At 41.8% G+C, this 26,798-nt stretch overlaps 1 protein-coding gene across 1 annotated transcript in view; it reads left to right on the top strand.

Annotated features, from left to right (window-relative positions):
- Positions 1-26,798, top strand: part of LOC109309590 — a 55,213-nt gene that overhangs the window by 25,333 nt on the left and 3,082 nt on the right. The window contains exons 3-5 of the mRNA XM_019534332.1: positions 1,819-2,008; positions 5,780-5,924; positions 12,232-12,366. Coding sequence (XP_019389877.1) covers positions 1,819-2,008; positions 5,780-5,924; positions 12,232-12,366 — 470 coding nt within the window. The remainder of the gene's footprint in view (positions 1-1,818; positions 2,009-5,779; positions 5,925-12,231; positions 12,367-26,798) is intronic.

Raw genomic sequence — 26,798 nt, 5'->3', positions numbered from 1 at the left:
CTTAAGTTTAGAGAGGAAAATCCCAAAAGCTAGAAAATTCAAAGTGTAAACTTAATGCTTGTCAATCTGATAACAGAGCTAAATTAATATGTATAATGTTGACTGCACTAAATGAATGTGAAGTGAAGCAGACTTACAATGTACATTGCTATGATAAACATTTCTCATATTTTTGAAATGTGAAATGAATAATAATAAAAAGCAATGCATTCCATCCTTGTATTTCAAACGTGCCCTGCATGTAGAAGAAGTAGTATCATTTTTGCCAACATGTTTGAAAGAATTATGCATTCTGGGCTTGGTGACCAATGCAGAAATGTAGGCACCTAGTGGCAAAAAACCTGCCCAGGCAGCATGCCCTGAGAGGTCAGAGAAAGTATCTGGTGGTATGTAGGAGACAGTCCCACATTGGAAGAATGAATAAAAGAAGCAAAAGTATTGTAAGAGGGAGTGTGATTGTTGGGGCAGACTGGGTATTGTGGCATCTAGTAGATTAATGGATAAGGAGAGGTGATTAGGGCTGCGATAAACACCATTGTTTTGTTGTGTGGCAGTCGTACTCAAAGTTAACTTTCAACAGGATCTGGCACAGATGTTTGATAAAGCTCCTTAACAGAAAGCACTTTAATCTAGTACCTCATCCATCGAGGTTTAACTTAGAGCACGATGCACCATTTTTAAAGCACTCTAAGGGCCATGAATGTCTGTTCAGTTATGGATTTAGAGCGCTTTCTGGGCAATTAATGCACAATAGATGTAATATTTATTCCTAGCCTAAGATGCCAGTTTGCCCTGCCTCGTCCCTGGTTTAAACCAGAAATTCTCATTGGAGCTCAAAGAACCTTTTGTGATGGAATCATAAAAAAATGAGGCTGGAGGGGACCTCAAGAGGTCATCTGGTCCAACTCCCTGTTAAAAACAGGGTCATCCCATCTGAATCATTCCAGGCAAGTGTTGTCTAACCTGCTCTTGAACATTTCCAGGGATAGAAAAAAGGTTCTGTGTTCCAAAAAAAGAGGCTAATATCCATAGATTCGAATTTACCAGTTTAAAAAAAATTGAAAAAATCACAACCAGTTTAAATTAATGTACCTAAATAACTAGGCTTGATGGCTAGGATTAGGATGGAAGAGATGCCTGGAAAGCTTTCAGTGCTTCAGTACATTGTTGTGTGCACCAAATTCAGTTGTCATTCAGTAGCTAAGTTACTGGTGATGTGGCTGTTGCAACAGGTAGATAAGTTACTGTATTCATTTACATCTGTCTCAGATTCTTCCATTTGGGAGGCATATGCACTGATTGCAGTATTCTTTTTTATTTACTGTGTTTTGTACACTCAAAAAGCCTGGAAACTGAAAGAAAACTGTTGTGTTGCAGCTAAGGTTCTCTGCCATTCTGAGGGTACCATTCCTTCTCGAACTGTCAAGCCAGAGACAAAGGCGTGTCTCTGTGTGTGTTAGATGGAGGGGTCTTATTTTTTGGTGGCAGCCTGGAAAACTAACAGACTCAATATAGGCATATCTCGAGAATATTAGCAATGTGAGGGACATTCTTCAAACCCTGGCAGCTAATAGCTGATATGCCAGTATACATATGTGCCACGCAAGCATTCAGCAAGTCTTGGGTACTAATATAAGCAATGGTTGATGGTAAATGTTTAACTGTTTGTTTAAAATCTTTAAGTGCATTGTAAAATTATTATGGATTTATATGAATTTCTTCACTGAAATCTTAATTTAATAGTTTCGTAAGTGCTATACACTTAAGCTCTACACTTTTGAAAATTAACAAAATGTATCTTCTGTCTTTGATTTCTAGTGCAAAACGTATTGTCTTTGAAACGCAGGAAAAAGTTAAAAGAATTGGACCACACCTAGACATCTTTGAGGCTTTTCATGGAGCCAGAAGGAAGACTAGCTTTAGAAAATTAGTAAATGCAGTTGTTTGCATTCAGAGATTTGTCAGAGGATGGCTTGAACGTACCAGATATAGGAGAATAAAGATGAAGGTAAAGTGTCATATGTTAAATTAATATACTGCAATTCGCTTTACGTATTAATGTTGAACTTCTAATATAGTTGCCTAAGAATTCCTGCTTTTTATTACTCTGATATGAAATAGTGTTTTAGATCCCTGTCCACTGAGCCCTTCACTATCACCTCTGTACTGCAAACCTTGGGTTATATGAAGATTTAATAAAAGCGGGGATAGTATTTGAACTTTCTCTAAATGTACCATCATTTGATCTGAAGTAGAGCATCTGAGAAATTTTAGCAGTAAAGAGCCTGTGAATCATATTTTATCTCTTGTTATGAAGAGAATTATGGTACATATATATTCATTGACCAGTTAATTCCAAGGTTTTTTCCTCAAATATAAAAAATATCATATAATTAACAGGCTGCTCATTAGAAGTAGTTTTCCCCTCTGCTATTAAATATTAATCACTGAGCCAAGCATTCATAGATTGTCATAAAATCGTTCCTTTTGAAGTTTGCATCTTGTTCAGATAGTCACCTGAGAACTGTGCAGCGAGTGTCCAGACGAACATGCACATGCGCATTGCAGCATCTCAAAGGTTTTCAGGGTACCGCAAAATGCACACAGCACATGTTAAAAGGTTCTCCATGGAGCCAAAATTAGATGCCAGGAAATCCCAGTATTTAAAAAAGAAGTTTAAAAAATAGTGGGGTGGAACACGTGGCTGCAACATTCACTGCCCACAACTGGACCTGACTGGCCAGAGCCACACTCTGGTTGCCAGCCAGGATCCATCCACCCAGATTACCACTGCTGTAGCCCGGAAGGCCCCCAGGACCCCAGGTAAAGCTGCTGGGGCCAGCCCAGGTGCTGGCCCCAGCCTCCCCTACCTCACCTGGGGCAATTTGCCTCATGGCAGAGTGCACATGCAGGGGCATTCCCCAGGGACAAGTAGCAGCCACACAACTATTTGATGCTGCTATCTGTCCCTGCGTAAATGCACATGCACGCTTCTCTGGATGTGCCCATACTGTTCACTTTTGATTTCCATTTCAGTATTTATAGAACACTGAAAGAACTTATGCTTATTATTTGCCTGCCTATAGAGCCTACAGTTTCACTTCAGCAGGATGTCACTCTCTAGGCAATATGCAGGCTTCTAATCAAATAAATATTCTGAAACCTAACTTACACTTGATTTGAACACATGGCCTTTTAAGCAGACAAAACTCTTGGGGAAGAGGTGATAACTTTTATTAGACCAACTAAACAGTTGCAATTGTTTTTTCTTTGCAAGCTTTTGGGCACACTTGCAATTCAGTAGGAAAGGAGAAATAAGAGAACTCTTAACATCTCTGATTTCTCCTTTGCTCATTAGTAGAGAGGCAGGACACCTTAGAGCAGTGACGTCTTTCACTCTAGATGCCTTCAACCTTTCTAGATTGAAGGCTTCTATTCTGAACTTTTCTGAATTTAGTGGCACCCTTGTTGCAAATCACCGGTCTAGGATCTCATAAGTGAGCACCCTGTTCTTTATCTGTTTTGAAGGTATCCATGTAGTTATTTACATTTATATAACCCAGACAAAAACAGATGGAGGAGGACTAAAGCAAGTAAAATATCAGATTGGGAAAAGACACACAGTATAGAATATGTCCAAAATAAAATTTTGAAGTTACATGCCATTTTTGTTAGCATCAGGCAGCTTACAATCAGCTTCAAACAACAATATCTTAACTGTTTTTCACTGGGAGTTTTTTCCTTTTACATTCTTTGTTGTTTTTATCTTTTGTCATTTCAGAAAATGACATTTTTTTTCCTGACCTCCTGCATTATTATATTTCTATCCTGACTTTCTTAAAAAGTACTACTTCTTTGAAGCAAAAAGCTTGCTCATTCAGATCTTGTGAAACCCTTAGTTTTTCTTTTGACTTCAGTAGAGCCATGATTTCACCTCCATTTTCTGAATGTAGTTTTTTAGTGTCAACTTGTGCCTAATTCTGTACTTCTTGAAAAATCTTTGCAAATTTTGAGTGTGCAGCAAATCCAAAACTATTCCCCTTAGAATGCAAAGTCCTAAATAGCAGGGTATTGCTGCTTCTGTTTTGTGTAGCACCTTGCCCGTATTAAGTGCTATGCAAATGATGAAGTGTGGTTGCCTGCCTCAGGATCCATGAAACTGCAAGGCATTTATTTCTTACATAGCTCTGCTATAAGCCATGTGGGAGAACTTGATAATATTTCATTCAAGCACTTAGTATTATAATTTTTTTTCAAAGCATTTAACTGCTTATTTCCCAGTTGACTGAGCAAAAATATTCCTAAATGGTGATGGGAATCATCTGTCCTTACAGCCCCTCCCCGTGCCCATGAGAGCTGGGCAGGAGGTTGGGGGGAGGCAGGGAGGCTGATATGGGCTGTGAAAAGCAGTTCTGCAGCCCCATATCTGCCTACCTACCCACCTGCGGCAGAGTGTACTGCTTAGCACACTGGGGCAGCCAGTGTCGGGGATACTGGAGGGAGCCAGCAGTGAGGAGTAACTACAGGTACCATAGGAAACTGGGACTGGTACTGTGGCACCATTAAAAAGATCTCATATTACCCAAATTGAAAAGCACTGCCTTAGAGATTAATTTATTCAGAATTACCTTTCTAAATGAGTTAGTCTCAAAGGTGCCACTGTGTCCTGCCTTCCCTGGTCATTAAGGTTGAGTGGTTTCATGGACAAGCTAACTATTATTACACTGCTCATTCAAGACCTTGACATACAGGCAGTCCTCAACTTACAACGTTTTGAGTTACAACCTTTTGCACTTACAACGTTTATAAATTGACACCCTGTTTCAACTTTATGACATCAGTTTTGACTTTGCAATGCTTGATCCAATGCAACACTATGCCAGTGAACAAGATTGTTGCATCGCTCATCTCCCTGGAGAATATCTGTCCAAACTTTCTTGGACACTTTCTATAAGAAAGCAGACAAGACTCCAGAAGAACCTGCAGCCAAGACTCCTGAGAAGACTCCAGCCAAGAACCCTTCAAAAAGTCCAACCAAGAGCCCTTCAAAAAGTCTAGCAAAGTCACCTCAAATAAGTCCTTCCAAATCAATATGATTGCTATTTACAGTATTAATACATTAATGTAGCTATATTACTCATCTAGAATTGATCAAGTACAAAATTCTGGGGAATTTTTGGTGAAAATAGGGTATTGGGCCTTGGTTCAGGAACCAATCCCCCATTTATAATATTGTTTCTTATGAGAAAATTGGTTCTGAGTTACAAAGTTTCAAGTTCAGACTCAGTTTTCAGGAACCAATTGTGTCATAAATCCAAGGGCTGCCTGTACTAGTGATGCTTCTGGTAAATTTCCCATTTTTTGGTAGTTTCTTTCCCTTTCCCCATGGCTATGCAATTCTATTTTATTTGGATATAGAATCCTGTCTTTCTAGCTATGACTCGTGCGCTCAGAGAATAACATCTGTTGCTCCATTATTCCTGGTTTTGGAGTCTTCAGGTGTCAAGTACTAAAATATGTCTACTGAGCATCTTCTGAACCATCTTCAGTATCAGCTTTACAAGTCTTGTATACTAATTTGTTATACATCACATGGTGCATAATATTGTCTCTTATAAACTAATACATATTTGCTATAATGGGATTACCTCTCCTTGTCTCCTATTAACATCTTCTTTCGTTCTGTATCAGTATCAGTTCCACCTCCTCATCTGCTTTCTTTAGTCATCCCTTCCTTATTTCTAAAAGTAATGAAAATGCAATACATATGTAATTACAGTCTGAAAGTCATGGGCCATCCCTTTCAGCAGTTGTGAAGAAATACCGTAAAATGTTGAGTCGTATTAAGCGCAGATCTGGTCTTTTGAATCTATCTACATCGCTAAGCTTTTCAGAACTAGAGGAGTGGATGGACAAGAAAACATGTAAGTGCTCTTAATATTTATGTAGACAGTAATCTTTCATTTCCAATTTAAATGTATGTACTCATCTCTAAGTACCATGCTGTGGCCATGGACAGATTTTACATCTGTAGCACTAAAAATGCCTTTTTAATATTGCAAAAAGCAAGCATACAACCATTCAGGCTGTTTAGAGTTGGAAGACAACATGGTGAAACCACCATGAATGTATGTTACCTCTTTCTAGTAGTGCCACATGTCATGTCTGCACACTTACATTTAGCACTATGAAGTATAGCTCAATCTTCAGCATCCCAGAAGTCCTTTAAGCTTTGTCCCCATCCCTGGCTCCAAGGATTGATTCTGTGATTGATGCTGAATACTACTGCCCTAGAAAGGTGGAACTGAGCACACGTGTTGCCATCATGCTGACTTGCCATTCAGTGCTGTCGTTTTCATCAGCAAGATAAAATCCATCCCAATGTTCACGGAGGTATATTTCAAATGGTTTCCAGAGTACTACATAATTAGAGTTGATTCTGGTGCTTGTTTTGTTGAGTCTTCTAACCAGATTGCACTGGTAGCCACACTTGAGAACAGCTAGGAGTGTAACTGCTGACAAGAATTTGGGATAGGAATTGACCAGGAAAGCTATGCCTCTGCACTCTCAGTTTTAGTGGGGAGAGGGGGTTATGTCCTTGAGTGTGTGGTCCCATAGCAATCAGCCAATAAATGCATTCCTCTGTGCTCAGCCATCTTTGGAAACCTTGTGATCCAAGGGGCCCCCTTAAAAAAACGCTGGATCTCAGCATTAGGACCTCCTTCCCTTCCCCGCCCCCCCCCCCGACTATGGAGTGCTAGCAGAATATTCTCTTGTCAGGTTTTGTGGAACTCTGGACAACCAGGGATTTGAATGGCTGTACACACAAGTCATGCCACATTTTTGTGGAGTTACAAATTTCCGTCGAATGAGCATCTGTCTTCCCCTATAACCTTAATGTTAGAAATTGTTCCTTAGTGCAAACCTCATTCCATGTTACCAGTTGCATCTCAAAGATGTCAATCCAGCTATCCATTGTTAGAACTACAGGATCTATCTCAGTTGGTAGATTCTACTGATCAAGACACTGTTGCAAAATGCAATGCCATAGATGCTACATTTTTGTGCAGTTAGTACTTATTGCACCTATGATATTTGATTTTTGCTTTATATACCTACTGATGCTAGGGTTATGCACTGTCAGAGAAACAGTGGGTGAAAAAAGGTGATTTTGCAAGCCATCTTAATACCATACTAACATAGAACAAGCAACCTCCCAACCTTCCAGAACTGGGGTGCTTGTCTTAAGTGGGGAAGCTGATTTTTTTCTTCACTGGACTAGATACCTGAAGGAGTAGAAATGCCGAGGCTGTGTCCCTTCTTTCTCTGGCTGCAAGCAAGTGGCGGTGGTGTTCAGTGTTAACCCTTTCATTGCTAATTAATTGACAGTAGCTTTTGGCTGAGAACCCAAAAAACAGATGCACATTCTATAGTAGCTGTGAAAGGATTAAAACTAGACTCCAGCCCTGCTTGCTAGCTTCCTCAGAGAGAAGGGGTAGTGATTTTGCAGCATAGCATCACCATGAAAGAGTTCTAGGCCATAACTCTGGAAATATCTTTTTTTTCCTATGTTCCACCTTCCAAAAACAAGGTGTGTGCCTCTTTTGGGGGATGTGGCATGCAGGAAAACATGGTAATTGCTTCCTTTTTTTACTTACAAACTGATTTAAGAATTTTTGCCAGTTCTACCAATAGTTCCCATTTTTAGGATAGTGAATCTTGCATTTATAGAATATTCTAAAATGGAAGAAACAATATGTGTATAGAGAGTGTATCTCTATTTCCTCTCGCTATGAAAATATATATATGCCTTTTTAATGTTTTATTTTAAGGATCTTTTTTCAAAGATCTATTTTTAAACTTCAAATTACTTTCTCCATTGCCTCATTTCTGCCTAAGTGCTGACTGAATAGTGGAACATATGTTGTAAGGTGATATTTAGCACAGTCAGCTGCACTCCTTTGTAACAGGGCCATTATAGAACCTACACATGTGACTGGGGATGTAGCAAAGTGCAAGAGAGAAATGGGGCATGGATGATAATAGGCTGAGGCTGCAGCCAAGAAGGTGCTCTTTACTGATGGGAATTTACTTCTTATGGTCTACCTCAGAGTAGATCCTGAGTGCAAGTGCTGGAAAATGTTAAAGAGGTAGGAAATGTTTGATTGCTACTAGCAGTGTCCTCCTCAGCATCATCTGCAGCTTGTTCATGCTCTCTATATTGTTTTGTATATGACTAGATGGAATTGTCTTTGGACAAAAACAAGGAGTGGCAAGATGAGATTAAGAAAAACTGGAAAAATAATATAGATTTCCTAACACATCAATTCTACTGCAGAATAGTCTCCCAAGTAGTGACAGCAACATCTTCGCATAGGGTATTTATAAACAGATTAGCAAAATCACTGAAGAAAAGCAATACTGCTGGTGTGGTTGGTCAGTTTTTTTATGTCCTGGGACAGCAAGCCACTCTAAGGACACATTAACTGGAAAATCCATAAAAAAACTTGGTTGTGCTGGAGTGGTGTTGTAGCAATGCTGATCCCAGAGTTATGAAAGTGGCAAGGATTTTTTGGGATGACATCATTTTTGGACCAACTGCATGGTTTGGATAAAACTAGACAAGTTTTTGAATGCAAGGCGTTTTTCATCAGGTCTAAGTGATCAGTGATGATTAAGAACAGGTACTAGGGCAGTGAACTTGGAGAGGGAAGAAATACTCAGGGGTAGAAGACAAACAACTAGCAGAAAAGAAAAGGCTTGATTACTAGGAGACCAAGACCTGTTAAAAGGAAGGAGGGTATCACCTGTAGCGTGCAGAAAGAATTTCAGGAATCAGGAATAGTGTGTCATAAAGTCAATACCAGTGTTTAGTCCTTGGTTTTTAGCATCCAGTCAGCTTATGAATATTTGTTTCCAAACTTCCTTTTTATAGGTGTTTGGCAGATTTCTCTTGGGCCTGAGAATAGTGAGGTAAGAAAGGGAGTGGTTGTTCTGTGAAAAATGTGCTCCTACTGACATATCTGTGTCTCTATCCTTTATATTTGTTTTTGTGAGAGTTCATTCTCCTGTGTCATTTTTATTTAGTTTTACCCATGTAATCACCATGGGATCATTTGGTGTACTGGATAAGATTGATCATATTTTGGGAAAGACACGTGTAGGGTCCATAGATTCTGGTGGGCTCATTGTTACAGGTGTTGATTGTTGTAGCAGTGGAGATCTGTTGACAGATTAAGCATCTGTTGTTAAGGTAAGGCTGCATCCTTTCTGATGCCTGTTGAGCATTGGGGAGTTTGTTTCTGATGATGAATTGGGGGGTTGCTTGAAAGCCAGGAGCGGAGGGCTGGGAATATTTCGCTCAAAGTCTAATCTGTGTATAGGCTGTAGTTGTATGCTGATTCTTTTAATCAGTTCTGGCTTGGGGTGGAAGGTGACCACCAGGGGTGTGGTCACAGGAAGATGTCTTTTCATGCAGAAGTAGGTTACTGCAGGGTATTTGGGTGGCTCTTTCAAAGACAGAGTCTATTTCTCTAGTGGACTGTCTATGTTGTATAAAGGCAGATTTCAGACTGGCCAGGTGAGCATTACAAATATTCTCCTCACAGCAGATGCAGTGGTATTTGAGAGCCTGACTGTACATTACAGATTTTTGCTATGGTTGAGATGATTGCTCATTTCAGAGAAATAAGCATGGTGGTCCATGGGTTTTTTTTGTATGTGACGGTTTGTAGGGAACCATCCTGGATGTGGATCATGATGTCCAAAAGGTTGATGCTAGTTTAGGAGTATTTCAGCGAAAATTTGATTATGGGGTGGTACATGTTAAACGTGTGGTGAAAGTCAATAAGTAAGTCCAGGTGTTCAGCCCCGATGATGAAAATATTATCTACGTAGCGCAGGTATGCTGCAGGTTTGATGGTGCAGTTTTCTAAGAATTCTTTATCTAGGTGGCTTATAAAGAGGTTGATTGGCCATTTTTATGCCCATAGTTGTGCCCATAGTTTGGAGGAAAAAACAACTGTTGAAAGTAACCTTGTGGGTGAGGATGAAGCAGATCATATGTGCAACAATGTATTTGGAGTGTAGTCCGTGTTTTAGTAGGTATTTCCAACAGGCAGCTGTGCCTACATGACGTGGGAAGTTAGTGTGCAGGCTAGAGATGTCCATAGTTGCAAGTATGGCTTTCAATGGTAAAGTCTCAGATGTGACTTTAGTAATCTCCGTGTTAGTAAATATAGTCATCGTATAGGAAACAGGCAAATCAATCTCCTGTTTTTGTAGGTCTGTATTAAAATAGGAGAAATAATGCATTCCTGGACCAATAATGTACATTTCCATGGAATATTACATTTTTTCCTTTAGCCAGTAGTTCATATGGAGTGTCATAAGAATCTTTCTGTGTAACATGCTGTATAGTACTGCATGATTAAAAATGATGCATTATACATGACATTGTGGTGTTAAGGTGTGGGTGGTTGAATCACTGAAGCATTCCTATTAAGTTGTACCCCTTCAAAGGTCCTTTGTTTGTAGGTAGGAGAGCATGTTGCAACCAGATGCATTGGCTCTTGTTTTATCTTTGTAGTCTTTAAAAAAAATAGAGCAGAAAGTCTAGCTTAAAAGGAAGATATTGTTTTTCCTAAACATTGATGTGACATACATTTGCTGTATTTGAAGGAGGGAGAGAAACAGACCTTCTATATACATAATCCCATCTATTCTATTAAGATGAATTCCAAATTTAGACTAGTTGTATTAGTAAACCATTTATGCTGCTAGCTAGAATGAAATTCTTTACTTACTGAGAAGGAAGGTTATCTGGCATAGACTCTGCAAAAAATGTCTGACCTATGGTAGATCACCTAAAATGATTTATGGATTTCAGAATGTAGGTTCTTGTGTACACTTAAATATATATATATATATTCCTTGTCTCCCATAAAAGGTGCAAAATAAATCAAACAGCTCTTATTCTGAGCTCCTCTCTGGCTGAAACTTTATTAATACACTCATCCATGAAGGAAATGGTTGATGGTTAATTCTGTTCTTGTTTTCCTTTTAGCTTAGGCTTAGCACAACCAGGAGAACCTCTGTTATAATAATATGGAGATATAATACCCTACAGTCCAAGTCCTCCTGATGCCTTTTTCCCCTTGCTAAGAATTGTTAAGCCTTCTGGTAGAGATGCCTCCAACCCATGCCATGTAATAAGGCCATCTCTCCTTATGTGGATCTTGAAACAATATTTTTCCATTTCTACTGATTTGGCTGGAGTTTGTAATTTTTTAAAAATCCTGGCTGGTATAGCACAAGGTAACTGAAAATGTCATAGTACCTCAGGCATAAATCAAAAACGAACCTAATCTATTATCTGACAGAAGACTATAATGTCTTCTCTTTATATAGTCTTTATACTACATATAAACCTGATTCTAAATAAGGTATTTCCTAGAAGACACAGAATGTAAGGGACCAAGGCATGGGCGAAGATACATTATTAGCAGAGCATAACTTTGCTAAATTGCCTGGCAGATGCATTGTGAGTGACGGACTGTTTTGTATTGCTGAGTAACAATTTGATCTAGACTCTTCTGTATCAGTGGAAAGACTCCTTTCCTACATGACTCCATGTTCAGCAGTGGAGAAACGTAGCAGGAGCAGGGTCTAGTCTTGCATCATGGCTTAATGATTAGACCTCTGAGGGGAAGCAAGAGCCTGGGGCTGGGTCAGGGAGCCGGAGCCATATACCAAAATCAGAGGAAATTCCAGAAGCAGAATCCACAACACAACCCAGGGTTAGGATCTGGGGATCAGATACCAAGTACCAACCCAAGGAGCAATCCACAGAACGAAGTCCAAAAACAGAGCCAAACCAGCATCAGGAAACAGATCTGAATGGAAATCCAAAACTGAAGTCCAGGAATAAGTCCAAAACCAGTCAAGAAGCGGGAGGCTTGCCACAGCAGAATTATTGATTCGCCTGTAGACCCAAGGCCCCAGTTAGTGTTAAACAGATTGGCACGGCAGTACTCCCATCAGCCAGTCAGGATGGTCACTACCCCTAAGCTCGGGCAGCGTTCATTAGCTGAGGCTCACTGCTGTGGTGCCTGGCCCAGGCTGGCCTGCCTAATCGAAGTCCCTGACACAGAGCATTCTTGCACGTCTAAGACATGTTGTAATGGTTTGTAAGTTTGATTGAATAATGAAAAAGTGTATGTTTCTTTTAAGTTTATGAAACAATGTTTGCCAAGAGAGAGTTCTGGAAAGAGATGGACAGAAGCGATCTGCCTGGATTTTTAAGAGACTGTGGACATTTTCTATCCCCACATCAAATAGATGAGGCTTTGCGTTTGGTCTGTCCAGGTAAGGTCATTTCTTAAAATGTATTCATAATAGTGTGCTTCCTTTGCAATCTTGCAAAGTTCTTGTTTAGAGGGGGTAGAGGAGTTGTTGCTGCCATTAAGAAAATGGATGAGGCAAAACTCATTCACATTTTTATACTGCTTATTATCTGTTTTACATGAAAATAAAGTGCGCTTTTAAAGGCCTGTCTCTTTTTTTAATGCAAGGCCCTAAATCTACACCAGTGGATGTGTTGAGGAGTCCGTGACCCTTTGCGGAGCTATTCTCAAAGACAGAGAGTTGCTGTCAGTCTCAAATTTTATTCAGCATACTGGATATCCTGAGCAAGCTCAGAGGCTCTGAATAAAACTGTTAGAGGCGATTTATAGTTTACAGACAAGATGCGCGTGCAGGTGGGAATTTTTCACTGTGAAAGAAAACAAGATATTAGGTCAGTGTGAGAAACTTTTAATTAGTTCAAACTGGTTTTTGGCTACATGTTTGTTTTTGAAATGCTAACTAATAGGGAGGAGGGCTACATCCTTGATTGTTTCAGACTTCAAGGCGACTAAGATTTGGTCATCCTGGAGTCTTATCAGGCTGTGTCCTTGAAGTGCTGTGTTTGCTTTGTAGTTAACTTCTACACTATTATCTATGGTCTTGCTAATTAATTTCTACAATCCCCTCTTTGATCTTGGCCTTTAAAGGCCAGGATCACTTTTTACCATATTTAGTATTTAAATGCTTCTGGCACTCCAGCACTTTAGCTTTAGACATTTCAACATATTCTTCTATGTTATGCATAGTACATTTACAACATGTGGATAATACAGAAGGTAGGGTTCTAATACATTGAATACAACAACAGGTTAAAATCAAAAGACATTCAAGAGTAACAATAATAACAATGAGTTTGTGGGCTCATTGTAATCCGGGGAATCAGGATGTCAGGAGAGCCTATTCATCTTGTATACTCTAAGAGGCGTTATTTTTGGTTATGGCATGGAATTGACTTGCCATGTTCTGGATCTTATGAATATCTTTCAATATTTTTCTTGATTTATCTACATAGGTGCAGCAAGTATCATTGACTAAAGTACATACCTCTCTATGATTAGCAAGAAGTAGGTTTAACGCTAGGCGATTTTGCAAAGTAATATGAGAAATTTGAGTTACTTCAGTTTGCGGTCGGGTTAAGGCATCTGCGGTGTTGTTAGCTAATACTTCTAGTGAGGCTGAAAGATTTAGAAGAGCCTTTTTAAGTTCAGAAACACCTATCAAAGGTATGACCTATTGGGCAAAGGAATGGAACAAGGTAGGTCACTCGACAAGAGGGTTGAGGCCTACCTCTTGTCGGAACCGATGTGGGCAGTTTCAGTGCCACTTTTGAAGTGACATGTTCGGGTGAAGTGTCATGTTTGGGATCACTACGCTCAGGTGCACGTGCTATACCAAATGCTTAAATGCAACTTTTTTACAAAGCTAATAATGCCTTACATATACAGGTCTATTACCTTGCCATCCGAGAGAGGATGGGTCTAAGGTTATTGTTATATTACAAGCACCTGCTGTGGCATTTCTTACAAACACAGCAAAACTACTAAGACATAGCTTGTAATAGCACACAGAATTTTCAGGGAAGATTACTTCATTAAGGAACCAGCATTCATAGTACTATTTACTGTCATTATGAGTGCTTTTGTTAATAGAAGAATAATTAAATGAACTAAGGCCAAGACCGATAAGAGGAATACTTATGCTGGGATGCTTGGGTAGTTGAGTACACACCTAGCAGTTTGAGAAGTTTAGGTTACTTGCGTAGGAATTAGTCATTTTTACAAGAGCATTATGAGGGTATTCTACATTTTGGTGAGGATTGATAGCTAGTAATTTAGGGGACGACACTCGCTAAACTGAGGTCTCAATTTCACTTTTGAAATAGAATGATTGTTCTCCAGGGTTAGTAGTTTTACTTTGGATGTAAGCTTGACTTGCCTCTGTGGTGAGGTCTGCACACTAAATTTTATGGTTACTAGGGTAATACCCATACAGCTTACATTGACTTGGGGGAGCATTGGACTTGTATATGACAGTGGAAGCCCCTTCAGGCGGGACTTGACTAACTTTGTTTCGAACTTGTTTGGTGTTAGTATACTCTAGTTGGGTGCCAGGATAAATTCCTGTGAACTGGGTGAGACTGCAGGGGCACTTGATTAATATGGGCAGACGGACTATTAACACAAATATACTCATGGCAGTACTTGCAAGGCACATATTGTTCATTGACTGTTGGATCTCCGCAGCCGAAGGGGAGGTACATGATGAGGTTTTGTTGGGGTAAACACTGCAGGTTTCACATGTGTGTGATGGTTCCACGAATTTTGGCAATCTTGACTGCAAAGTGGGTGGTTAGTAGGACTTGGTATGGTTCTTCTCACGTTGCCTCCAGGCAACTTTTCTGTTGCGGAACACAGACTCATACGTAGTCACTGGGACTGAGGGGGTGTATCTTGCAATCAAAGGGTACAGGTTGCTGAACGGCAGCATGACGCTGTAAAGTAGTAAGCTGCTTTTGCAAAGAAATCACATAATGGGTTAAATTCTCATCTCTTGCTAGCAATCCTGTAGCTGGCGGAAGGAAACCATGGGTAATGGGGGGTGGATGACCAAACAAAAGCTCATAGGGAGATATCTTAACGTCAGCTCTAGGCGCGTTTCGCATAGCAAATAGTGCAAGGGGCAATGCCTCGGGCCACTTAAGCTGAGTTTCCGAACACACTTTGTTTAGAAGGGTTTTTAGAGTTTGATTTGTCTTTTCCACCTCTCCAGATGATTGAGGGTGATAAGGGGTGTGAAGCTGCCTAGTGATTCCCAATCGTGTGTAAATTGTTTGCAAGACCTGGGAGGTGAAGTGACCTCCTTGATTTGAGTCAATGACTTGGGGTATGCCGAACTGCGGAATAATGTCCTTTAGAAGCGCATGAGTGACTTGCTGATGAGAGGCATGGGTGGCAGGAAACGCCTCCACCCAATGGGTGAGCTGATCTCACACTACTAAGGCATGTCTATATCTTCGGCACCGGGGAAGTTTGATGAAGTCTATTTGCAGTCTCTCAAATGGTTGATATGCTCAAGGTTGGCCCCCAGGTGGGGCTTTTCTCTCTGGGCCAGAGTTGAACGCTGGGCAAGTGGGGCAGACACTGGTCACTTGTTTAGCCACTGCATGGATCTCAGGGGTGAACCAAACTCGGAGAATGGTTTCAGCTATGGCAGTTGCCTCATAATGACCTTGCCTATGCCCTATTTGGCACAGGGCTGCTGTAGTGCTTTAGGCAAGATGGGGCAGTTATCGCTAGTGTACTACAGTCCATCTTTTGAATAAGCCCCATAGAGATGTTTCCAGTCTTTTTCTTTTCTTTTGCACGCTTGCTCATATTCTTCTAAGGCTCTGGGTTTTTCTCACACAGGAGCAAGGGCATTGAGACTTATGGGTTGTTGAGCGGCGGCTTTGGCAGCAGCATCTGCCCGCTTATTTTCTTTGGCTACAGGCATGCTCCCGCCGGTGTGTGCGGCGACATGCATTACAGCTATTTGTCTGGGTTTCTGGATGGCTTCCAGGAGCTTAGAAACCTGAGTGGAGTTCGCAATCTTTGCTCCAGAAGAAGTAATGAAGCCTTGCTGTTTTCATAATTGCCCGGTAGAGTGGCAAATCCCAAACGCATACCGACTGTCAGTGTATACGTTTAGTCATCTAGGTTGCCAGTTCACATGCACGAGTTAAAGCAATCAGTTCAGCTGCTTGTGCACTTAGCCGGGGAGATAAGGGCTTTGCTTCAACGATGTTGAAGTCAGTGACGACCACATACTCAGTCCGATGAACTTCTATGTAGGGGGACTTATCCACATAGAAGACTAAGTCAGGATTGTTCAGGGGCACATCAGTGAGGTCGTCTCAGGGCTTTTCCATTATGGAAACGACGGTGCAGCAGTCGTGATGTGGCTCTCCATCTTCGGGATGAGGCAAAAGTGAGGCCGGGTTGAGGCTAGTACAGCGTGAGATGTGCACGTTCTCGGCAGCTAACAGAGTCACTTCGTACCGGGCTAAACGTTGGTGAGAGAAGGCTTGAGTCTTTTCTTTAGTCATTAGGGCTTCAACTTCATGAGGAACTCTGACTTCGAGGGGGTACCCCATGACTAGCTCTTTTGATCGCTCAACAAGCAGTGCTGCCTCTGTAACGGCGCCCAGACAGCTAACTACCTCTTTTGCCACTGGATCTAAAGTGGCGGAGTAATAAGCGATTGGGCGTAGCTGAGGTCCCAGTTTCTGGGTTAGGACTTCTGAAGCTACTCCCCATCTCTCATGGACAAACAACACAAACAGCTTCTCATAGTTGGGGAGTCTTAGAGCAGGGGCTTGTGATAGCTGGTGTTTAACTTGGTGAAAACCATGGTCTAGCTCGGGGGTCTATTGAACCACTTCAGGTTCTCCCTTCCGAGTGGTCTCTACCAGAGGCTTAACTATCTCTCCATAAGCAGGGATCCACGGCCGGCAAAATCCAGCTGCTCCTAAAAAAGCTCGCGTATGCCTCTTAGTGGTGGGTTTTGGCAAGTCTTTTATAGCCTTTACCCTTTCATCAGACAATTCCTGCAGTCCCTTTGAGATCACATGCCTCAGGTATGTAACTTTCTTTTGGCAATATTGTAATTTTCCTGGGGATACTTTATGTCCTTTTTTAGCTAATCTTTCTAATAGTCTTAAAGTGTCCATCTGGCAGTTTACCTGAGTCTGTGTTGCTAGTAGTAGGTCATCTACATACTGTACAAGCACTGTATCCGAGGTAAGTATGATACCTTGTAAGTCTCTAGTCAGGATTTGGCTGAAGATAGTAGGACTCTCGGTGTATACTTGGGGAAGTCGCGTCCAGGTTAAATGTTGTCTTCTCTTCTAAGTGAAGGCAAAAAGGTATTGAGACTGGGCTGCAACTGGGATTGAAAAGAAGGCAGCACACAAATTAATTACTGTGAATCGGGTGGCTCACCACGGGATGGAGGTAACAATAGTGGCAGGGTTAGAAACTACGGCAGCTCTGGGAATCACATAATCATTTATAGCATGTAAGTCTTGCACAAAATGATAAACAGGCTTGCCATCCTTTCCTAGTTTAGGTTTCCTGACTGGTAACACGGGAGTATTGCAAGGAGACTGACACTCCACTAAGATCCCTTTCCTGATGTATTCATCTATCAGGGGTTGCAAACCTTCTTCTGCTTCTTTATTCAGCAGGTACTGACGCACGCAAGGCAGGACTTCCCCCTTGGTTTGAATAACAGCCGGAGTGGCAGACTTCAGCAGTCCTACATCGGTGGACTCCCAGCCCCACAATGTGGCTGGCAATCGTTGTAGTTTCACTGGTAAATTTCTCTTTTTCCTCCCGAGGCCAATGCCCTGGCAAAATAAGGCAATTTGTCAATTGGCAATTCTAAAGTTATTCCTTCCAGACTACAGCGTAGAGTGGCCCTCAGCTTACACAATAAGTCCTGTCCTAACAAATTCATAGGAGCACGGGCAGACAACAAAAAGGAATGTTCACATGACAAGGGTCCCACTTGGACTCGAGTAGGGGCACTCCTGCTAGTTTTGAACAATTCCCCCCTCACTCCCATCACATTGTTAGTTCCTTCTTCAATTAGACCTGCATGCTCAGGAGTTGTAGACAACATAGACATAGTAGTGCCAGTGTCAATTAAACAATCGTATCATTGCTCTCCTACCTGAATTGAGGCAACAGGGTCACTCCTATTGCAATTTATAGTGATTGCAGGGCAGACTGGGTGAGGGTGGTCAGTTGGGTCACTGAGTCCTTCTTTCCTGGGTGTAGTTTTTGACACCGGCTCCTTGCATCACTGGTCTGGAGGGGGCCCCTGTTCTGAGATGGCTCTGATGTTCATCCCTTTCCTCTGGGGACACTCTCGTTTGAAGTGTCCAGGTTGTTTACAGTAGTAACATACCTCGCCGGCCCTTTGAACTGTGGACCACCCTTTGCCCTGGTTTCTCTGACCTAATCCCTTTTGTTGAAACCCTCCCTGGCCCCTTCCCCTGTTCCGTCCTCTTCCAGACATGCTGTGCATAGTTCCCTCAACTATTGCAGCTACTAGCTTAAAATCTTCCTTTCTCTCCTTCTTTTTTCCCCTCTCTTTTCTCCCATCAAACACATAGCTTGCTATATTTCTTATCTCTAACATACTCTTTCCTTCCCACCCTGGAGTATATCTGCAGAAATGCTCCTTGATATCGGGAGTACTCTGGTTTACAAAGGCTGATACCAGAGAAGGCATATGCTCAGGTTTATTTACATCAAGATGAATGTATGTCTTGGCTGCCTCACACAAATAGGTAAAGAAGGTATCCGGATGCTCCTCGGGTCCCTGTTTGCATGCATGGAATTTTCCCTAATTCACGGGCTTTTTACTTGCTTCATCAAAGCCTGCTAGTAAGTCATTCTGGGCTTCTCTCAGGAATGCCCTTCCCCAGAGGTGTTGTAATCCCAATTAGGTTCATTGGAAGGCCAAGGATCTCTGTTTGCTGCTGAAGCAACAGCCTTGGCCCAGTCTAAAACTTTAGCCCACTTGTGTGGGGTCAGCAGGGTATCCATGAGTTCCTGCATGTCTGACCAAGAAGGGTCATAAGTATGGACTATGCGCTGAATAGTCTGCCCCATTTCATTAGGTTTTTCTCAAAAAGAGGGGGTCTGTTGTTGCAAAATGAGGAGGTCCCCCCAGGTGAAAGGCACATGAATTAGAGTAGGGTGAACCTGGAAGCTGCCCCCGCCATCCACAAACGGGACCGGGTGGGTTTGCAAAGGAGCCTGAACCACCACATTCAGGTACTCCTTCCCCTGGCTGGATGGAAATGCCTCCCCCACAGGACCTCAGCTCTGGGTGCAGACTGAAGAAAAGCTTCTGGAGGCAGGGAGCCCGGAGCTCGGAGTCGGCGCTGACGCCACGGGAGCTGGAGCGCTCTTATCAGGGGCAAGGGTTGACCGGGGACAGGGAGAGCAGGGTAGAGAGGCTCAGGTCTGTCTTCAGACTCCACGGAGACTGAAATTGGAGGATCATAAGGGGGCAGAGGTAGAGTATAGAACTGGTTTTGGGGCTTTTTCGGCCAATCCAGCCGACAGGTACCAATAATCCATGTGTTGAGGTTTTAAAGCTACCCATTCCAGTCGAAGGAATGCCAAACGAGACCGATCAAATAAGCCAAATTTCAGCTACCGTTTATCCAGAGCACCTTGTTGAGTTAAGGCAGGCCACTCCTGTGTACACAAAATACAATCGCGCTTCCTGCCCATGCCAGACTGCAATGGCAGATTCCCTTCTCCCCAAGCCTGGAGAAGCCTCCCTAAAGGAGATCCCGGTGGGACGTTTGAAGCCGATTGTCCCATGCTCCTGAGACTTAAGCACTCTGGTCTATAAATTCACGGGAATGAATTCCCTCATGGTGGACCCCATTTACCCGACGTCCGGACCAAGCCCTTCAAATGGTGACAAACTCACCTATGCTGGCTGGGACGGTTGGTCCAAACAACGAGCAGCCATGTCAGCACACAAGGGGACCCATCTGGGTTGCCAAATTGTTGAGGAGTCCGTGACCCCTTGCGGAGCTATTCTCAAAGACAGAGAGTTGCTGTCAGTCTCAAATTTTATTCAGCATGCTGGGTACCCTGAGCAAGCTCAGAGGCTCTGAATAAAACTGTTAGAGGCGATTTATAGTTTACAGACAAGATGCATGCGCAGGTGGGAATTTTTCACTGTGAAAGAAAACAAGATATTAGGTCAGTGTGAGAAACCTTTAATTAGTTCAAACTGGTTTTTGGCTACATGTTTGTTTTTGAAATGCTAACTAATAGGGAGGAGGGCTACATCCTTGATTGTTTCAGACTTCAAGGCGACTAAGATTTGGTCATCCTGGAGTCTTATCAGGCTGTGTCCTTGAAGTGCTGTGTTTGCTTTGTAGTTAGCTTCTACACTATTATCTATGGTCTTGCTAATTAATTTCTACAGATGTAGCATGTAAAAAAGGTAAAGACAAGCTTTGTTCATTCTCCTTGGCAGCTCTGCCCTTGCAACTGTTTACAGACAAGGCATGTCCCCACATTCAGGGGCATGTGCTTTGCAGCAACATAAATAGTAGCGGCACAAATTTGTGCCACTGCTTTTTACTGTAGTGCATGCCCCTGCACATGCACTTTGGTATGGGAAAGACTGTTCCACTTTGGGGAAACTACCCTTTCCCCACTTCTGCCAGCTCCTGCTGTGCTGGGGGCGGTGGGACGGGGCACACACAGCTAAAGGAGTGGGGATGCTTTGACCAGCAGCCACAACATCTCCCAGGAGGATCAAGCCTCCGTGTCTGCTAGCACCTGCTCCTCTCATGTGCCTTCTGCTATCCCCAGTTAAGCACCCTTCTGCACTTGGCCTTTTACAACTCAGTGCAAAAGACTACTACAACAAATGCACGCTACTGCTGGGGGAAGAGAAATATAATTTGGTAAAGGTGTGTGTGCAGGAAGGCACAAGCTGTTAAGCTCTTGCAGTTCACAGTTGGAGGAGATAGTATGTGCTGTTAGGTGAGTTAACATCTCATTACCTTGTATTTATGGGCTCATGTCAGGTATGTTTTGTGTTTATCTGTCCTAACTCTTTTGCAGTTAAGTTTTTTTGTACATTAATGTTATTTTTAAAAGAACATGTAATAGGAATATCATCTTAGAAGAGGAGATTTGTTATGTGTGTAACCAAATGGAGACCATTAAGCTATAAGCAATGGATTAAAACATTCATTTCAATTAAGTCTATACTCCATCATCTTTCATGGCTCTCCTTTTCTGGAGACAGCAAGGGAATCTATAGCAGCTTGACCCCTTTTCTAACAGCTGCTTCTGACCAGCATCTGAAAACATAGTTAATGGAAATTGAACCTAAACGCTGGGAGATGGAAAGGAGGGCCCACTATACAGCAGTACACTTTTATTTTAAATTAATAATGTGTGTGCATCTCTCAGGAGGGCTTTGGTCACTTATTTGCCATCATATCCAAAAGTAGGAAAGCAAGTTGCCAGGGTATTCCTGTTGAAAGAATCGGCAGTAGAAGAACAGCCAGCTTCTGCAGTCAGGATTGTCAATATGTCACAATATTAACACCTAGTCAAGACAAATCAGGCATTGGCTACAGCATTAGTGTCAGACCAATGTTACAGTGAGTAGCGAGTCCAAAGATGGCTCTTCATTACTTTTGTGACTCCACCAATTCTGCTGGACAACTAAAGCAGCCAAATAATTGGGAACATGGTCTTGGTTTGGATAATGACAGATTTCAGGTGTGTTCTAAACAGGTGAAAATATTTTGTTTCTGATTGCTTTGTTGTGGTAAACCTATATTTAATCATGGCTTATTTCATCTGTTTAATGACCTACTGTTTTCAGTTCAATATATTTTTATGAGATTTTTTTTTAAAGCCAAATTCTCTGCTGAATCTGAATTCTAAGGCAGCAGATGACTTTGTTAGTAGCTGACCCTCCATCACGTTTGACTATTAGCATATCTTAGTATTTGCTTCCAGTGAATTTAATTAATTTCTTATGGAAAATCATGCATTATATGTCATTTAGGTCACATTCCTTAGACAGCCGGAATAAGACCAGGTATTTTTAGTCATTGGCTCAGTCCTCATCACTATGGTAACAGGAGATTTTGTGACTGAGACATATATTTTTTGTCTTATCTCCTAGTTTTGGGAAACCATTCCTGCTTCTTACTATGTTCACAGAAAGACTAGCAAAGGTTAATTTTACCCCACTCATTTAAGTTATTTAGCAGCTCTTTTAGATATATAATATTATCAAGATTGGGCTCAGCAGCTCGAAGCTGGGGAACAGATTTGACAGGGTTATAAGTTTCTTATTTACAACAAGTTTTAAGCTCTATCAAAGTATAAAAATGTAAATAATTAGAAATTGCCCGAACACAGAGATGTGCTTGTGACTAAGGGACACCTATAAAGTGACTTCTAATGTAAGCATTTTAAATAAATGGTACTGATCTGTAAAAGTGCTGTCTGTTTTATAATATGAACATTTATTTCTGAAGATACATTATTAACAGAGTATAACTTTGCTAAATTGCCTGGCAGATGCAGTGTGAGTGATGGACTGTTTTGCATTGCTGAGTAACAATTTGATCTAGTCTCTTCTGTGTCAGTGGAAAGACTCCTCTCTTACGTGACTGTGTGTTCAGCAGTGGAGCAATGTAGCAGGAGCAGGGTCTGGTCTCGTATCATCTTGTGTTGTAAATCTCTGGTATGGACATTGACTGCTGAATATGCTACCAGTACCAGGTGGCAGAAAGCTTGAATAAATATCACACTCTTAGAGAATGAAGAAAAGGAGGACATTCTCTGCTTTTTGTGCTGTTGCTGTTGCCCATCTGTACACATTATTCTGTTTGCTGCTGTTGCAGCGTGTGTTGAACTCCAGCTGCCTAGGTGGCTTAGCTCCCCATTTTCATTTCCATTTGCAGAAGTTGCAGGTGGTGACCTCTGGCTGTTTGTCTAGCAGGCAATATACATTGCTGCCCAGCTTTTCAGGCAGTGTTGCTTTTTGTTGTTGGAATGCCCATCCATTCCTGCCCATCCATCCCATTAAAGCTCTTGCCTGAAATGTATGTTATATAATATATATGTATGGAATGTATGTTATATAAAATAGGTTGTGTTGTTTTATATAAAACAACACAACCTATTTTTGAAGTCTCTTAGTAACTCTGCTTCCCTCATTGCCCTGCTCACATGTTATTCATTTTTATTTAATATATACAACACCAGAATTGTGTCAGGGTTGTTGTATGGGATATATGACACCTCTTAAAGAGGTCACCACTTGTATTTTTATTCTTAATCCAAATATTACCACAGGAACTGGTCTTATGAAAATAGGTATCATCTGATGGGCTGCTTTTTTACCCCTCTCCTAGAGCAGCTTATGATTAGTATCATTTTAGCTGCCTTTAAACTAACCGTAACCTAGGAATGAAAGCATCCATGTTTTTTTACTGTGCCTTCAGCTATTGGTTCTCCTCAATCCTTCACTTAATTACAAGTTAGTATTAATTGTAATGAACATACTTTTAAAATTGTTTTCTCTAAGTAAAACTCAAACTTCAAAGTAAAAAATGTAAAATACAAGCTTAAAACAATGATATATGTAACAGAATGCTATGGTACTTTATACTGAAAATGGATGGCAGATTATTACTAGCAAGATAGTCAAAAGGATATGAATAAGAAATATTAGGGGCAACAGTGGCAAAATGGTGTTAATACAGAGCTAGAGTACTGGTAGATATGCTTTTATTAGAATCATTATTCCTTAAATAATAAATATAGTACATGGGACAATTATATGATTTGACAGAACAAAACTTTGATGTTGTTTTTGGTCAAAAACAAGAAAAAGGGGAATTTGGGATCTGTATCGGTGTGTGAGAACTACCATACCACTGTCTGGAACTTAGTCACAAAATGAAATGTAGCTGCGTATGAGATTTCCTTCAGAACATTGTTTGTTAAATTCTGCAGAATGAAGGCTGCTCCTACTAAATTCAAATAAAAGTTTGTCTTTTATCTAGGTCTTTCTCATTTCCAGCATCTTAAAACATCTGGCAGTGATCTGATAGTAGTGAACCACGTATGTTTAAGGAAGTTATCTATACTGCAGTGCTTTGGCTGCTAGAACTTCAGGGGGAGATGGGAAATGCCAGCTGCAAACCACCAGCGTGCCTGCACATTTCCGTGGCTTCTGCTGGGTGAGTAGTTCTGTCTCACTGGCTGTGGCAACAGGGTGTGAAATGCACTCTAGAAAGACAGAGCTGCTGACGATGGCAGCCCGCAAAAAGTGTAGGTCAGTACCTACTTTCTGTTGGTTGCCAGGCAGCGTAAAAATCTTTTTTGGCTAGGAGACTTGCTGTGCTACTTTGCTGTCAGTATGAATGGGCTCTGCTGCCCCAGAGCAATTTTGAGGGTAGTTTTGCCTTCCAAACTACATAACATGAACCAGATCGCTGAAAAGCTAGGGATTTCTAAAAGTGCAGAATGGTAGACTTTGAGTTTGTATACATTGGTGAGAAGTATGTTTTATTTATTGTAGCTTTCAGGTTGCAAAACAGCATGCTGTAGGTGAAATGGGAGGTGGTAAATCATCTATGCAATCTGTCCTAGTCCCTTTTCATGGTATGGGTTCATTAAGAAGATGTATCAAGTCTCTGGGGAACCGTCCCTCTCTAGAATTTGTAGAGCAGTGTGATGTTATCTCTGTTTTAGCCTTTGATGGAGAACATGACTGAAAGCACATTTAGATTCACAGAACAGCTCATGGTAGGTGACACTGGGGAGTTTTCATAACTTTTGACAGTTCCTTGGGCTCTAGAGAAATGGTATTTTCCTTAAAGTTAGAAATTAGAAGTGGGACCACATTCTTTCCAAGCTTTTTGTGGTGGGAGAACTTTGCTGGTGGGCCTGGATGAAGAAGTAGATGTGTTAACATAATGGTTTGACGGAGTGATGGAAAGCATTTGCTATTCATGTAAGTGGTCTTTGATTCAATCCCTTCTTAACATACTGCAGAAGACAAGATCTTTCTGGCCTTAAAATCTATTTTCTTTCATCATGGACTGTTGTGAAAAGAAATCAGGTTTACATACATTATATTCTTTCTTCCCCCATAAAAGGGTTAGTTAAAAAAAGACTTATCTGCTTCAAAATTCCAGCTAATCTCTAAAAACCAATACTGTTTTTTTAGCTTTTAACCCTCAGCCCTGAGTTTAGTATCTAGCCACTGGGTTCCAGCCAGGTCCTCATTTCCATAAAGTCCTTTCCTGCTCACTATCCTCCTGTCTGACTTTCATCACCCATTGAAACATTAATTTATCCCCTAAAATTTGAAAAAAAAAATGTGCAGGTCATAACCTAGTAAGTACTTCATTTCCTTAAGTGTTCTGCTGAATTTGGATCATCAATATACTCATTCTGGGGTTGGCAGATCAGGACTATGTATTCAAGTTGGATTTCTCTCAGAGTTCAGACCTCTCCAGACTATCCACTAAGTTTGTTTTAATATGATTAAAATATTATTTCTTATAAACTTTAACAATAGTCTAAAATGTAATGGATTTATTAGGATGTCTTGATAATGAAGCTGAGAAAGAGGATGGACTCCATAGAAAACAAATGACTTGCTTAGCTGTTGAATACATTTGTATGGCTATATTTTACCTGCTTATTTATCCATTGCACTACACTTTAGTTTCCTGGCTTCAGCCTATGGGGTGGCAAAGATTATTTAATTTGATTATGACTGAGAAGCATGGTGAAATACAGCTCCACTATGCTTGTTTCTGTCCTGGTGTTTTATGTGACAGTAATGCAAGCCAGAATAGGCCTTATGCTACCATGCTTTTATTCTTCCTGGACCACAGTGCTGAGCTTTAGTGAGCCAACCGGCTCCTTAGGCCACATTTTACTACATGTAAGAATATCAAGATTATTCAACCCTAAGTGTTTGTAGTACCATCCTTGAACTTAAGCCTTGGAAAGTTTTCAGTAACACAGTCAAAACCATAGTAGAAAAGGACCTTTTTAAGCAGGCTGCTTCACTAGCATCTGAATTGTCTGGTTTCATTCCAGAGAGACAAACTCATCAGGTTATGGGCAGTCCCGTCTGACATGATGTTTCTTCATTAATGTCACTACAGGGACTTTAATTTTTAAAAATTTATTATTATTAGTTGTCACGGACGGCCCCGCGAGCGGCCGTGAGCTCGCGAGTGCCCCTTCGCCGTGCCAATTAGGGTGGTCTGGCACCCTCTTCTCGCCCGCCACGTCTTTGATGTTGAGGTTCAGAATGGGAGGCTGCCTACTCGCACCTAACGACACCTTGATGGTATCCCCTCTGTTCCAAAGTGGGGTCCTCTCACCCCAGCCTTATGGGCAAATGCGTGCCTCCTAAACCTCCCCTTTAGCACGCCCCAAGCCTCGCAGCTGTCCCGGGGGACATTGTCTGGTCCCCTGCCCCTCTGGTGCTCTCCCTCTGGCACCCTGGGCTCATCACCCGCCTGGCGCCCCTGGGCCGGGCTCTCACCCACCGGCCTATTACTGACGCCCTTGGGTCTCTCTTGCTCCTCTCACCCCTCCCGGGGTCTCCGCCGCGCCCTCTGCGCTTGCGGCCCCACTCGGGGTCTCTGCCGCGTCCTCCACGCTTGCGGATTTCCCGCGTTTGGGGCTCAGGTGGCCGTAGCCATGCCTGGCCCCCTTGACCCTTTCCAGGGTCGTTTCTGCGCTGCGCCCTCTCCGGGCCTCGCCCTCTCTGGGGCCTGTACCGCGCTCTCCGCGCTGCGCCCTCTC

The sequence above is a fragment of the Crocodylus porosus genome, unplaced genomic scaffold (assembly GCF_001723895.1).
Source record: "Crocodylus porosus isolate Cpor-Errol unplaced genomic scaffold, CroPor_comp1, whole genome shotgun sequence".
NCBI lineage: Eukaryota > Metazoa > Chordata > Crocodylia > Crocodylidae > Crocodylus > Crocodylus porosus.
Note: the sequence above shows the minus strand (reverse complement) of the source record. Positions and strands in the feature narration are given on the sequence as shown.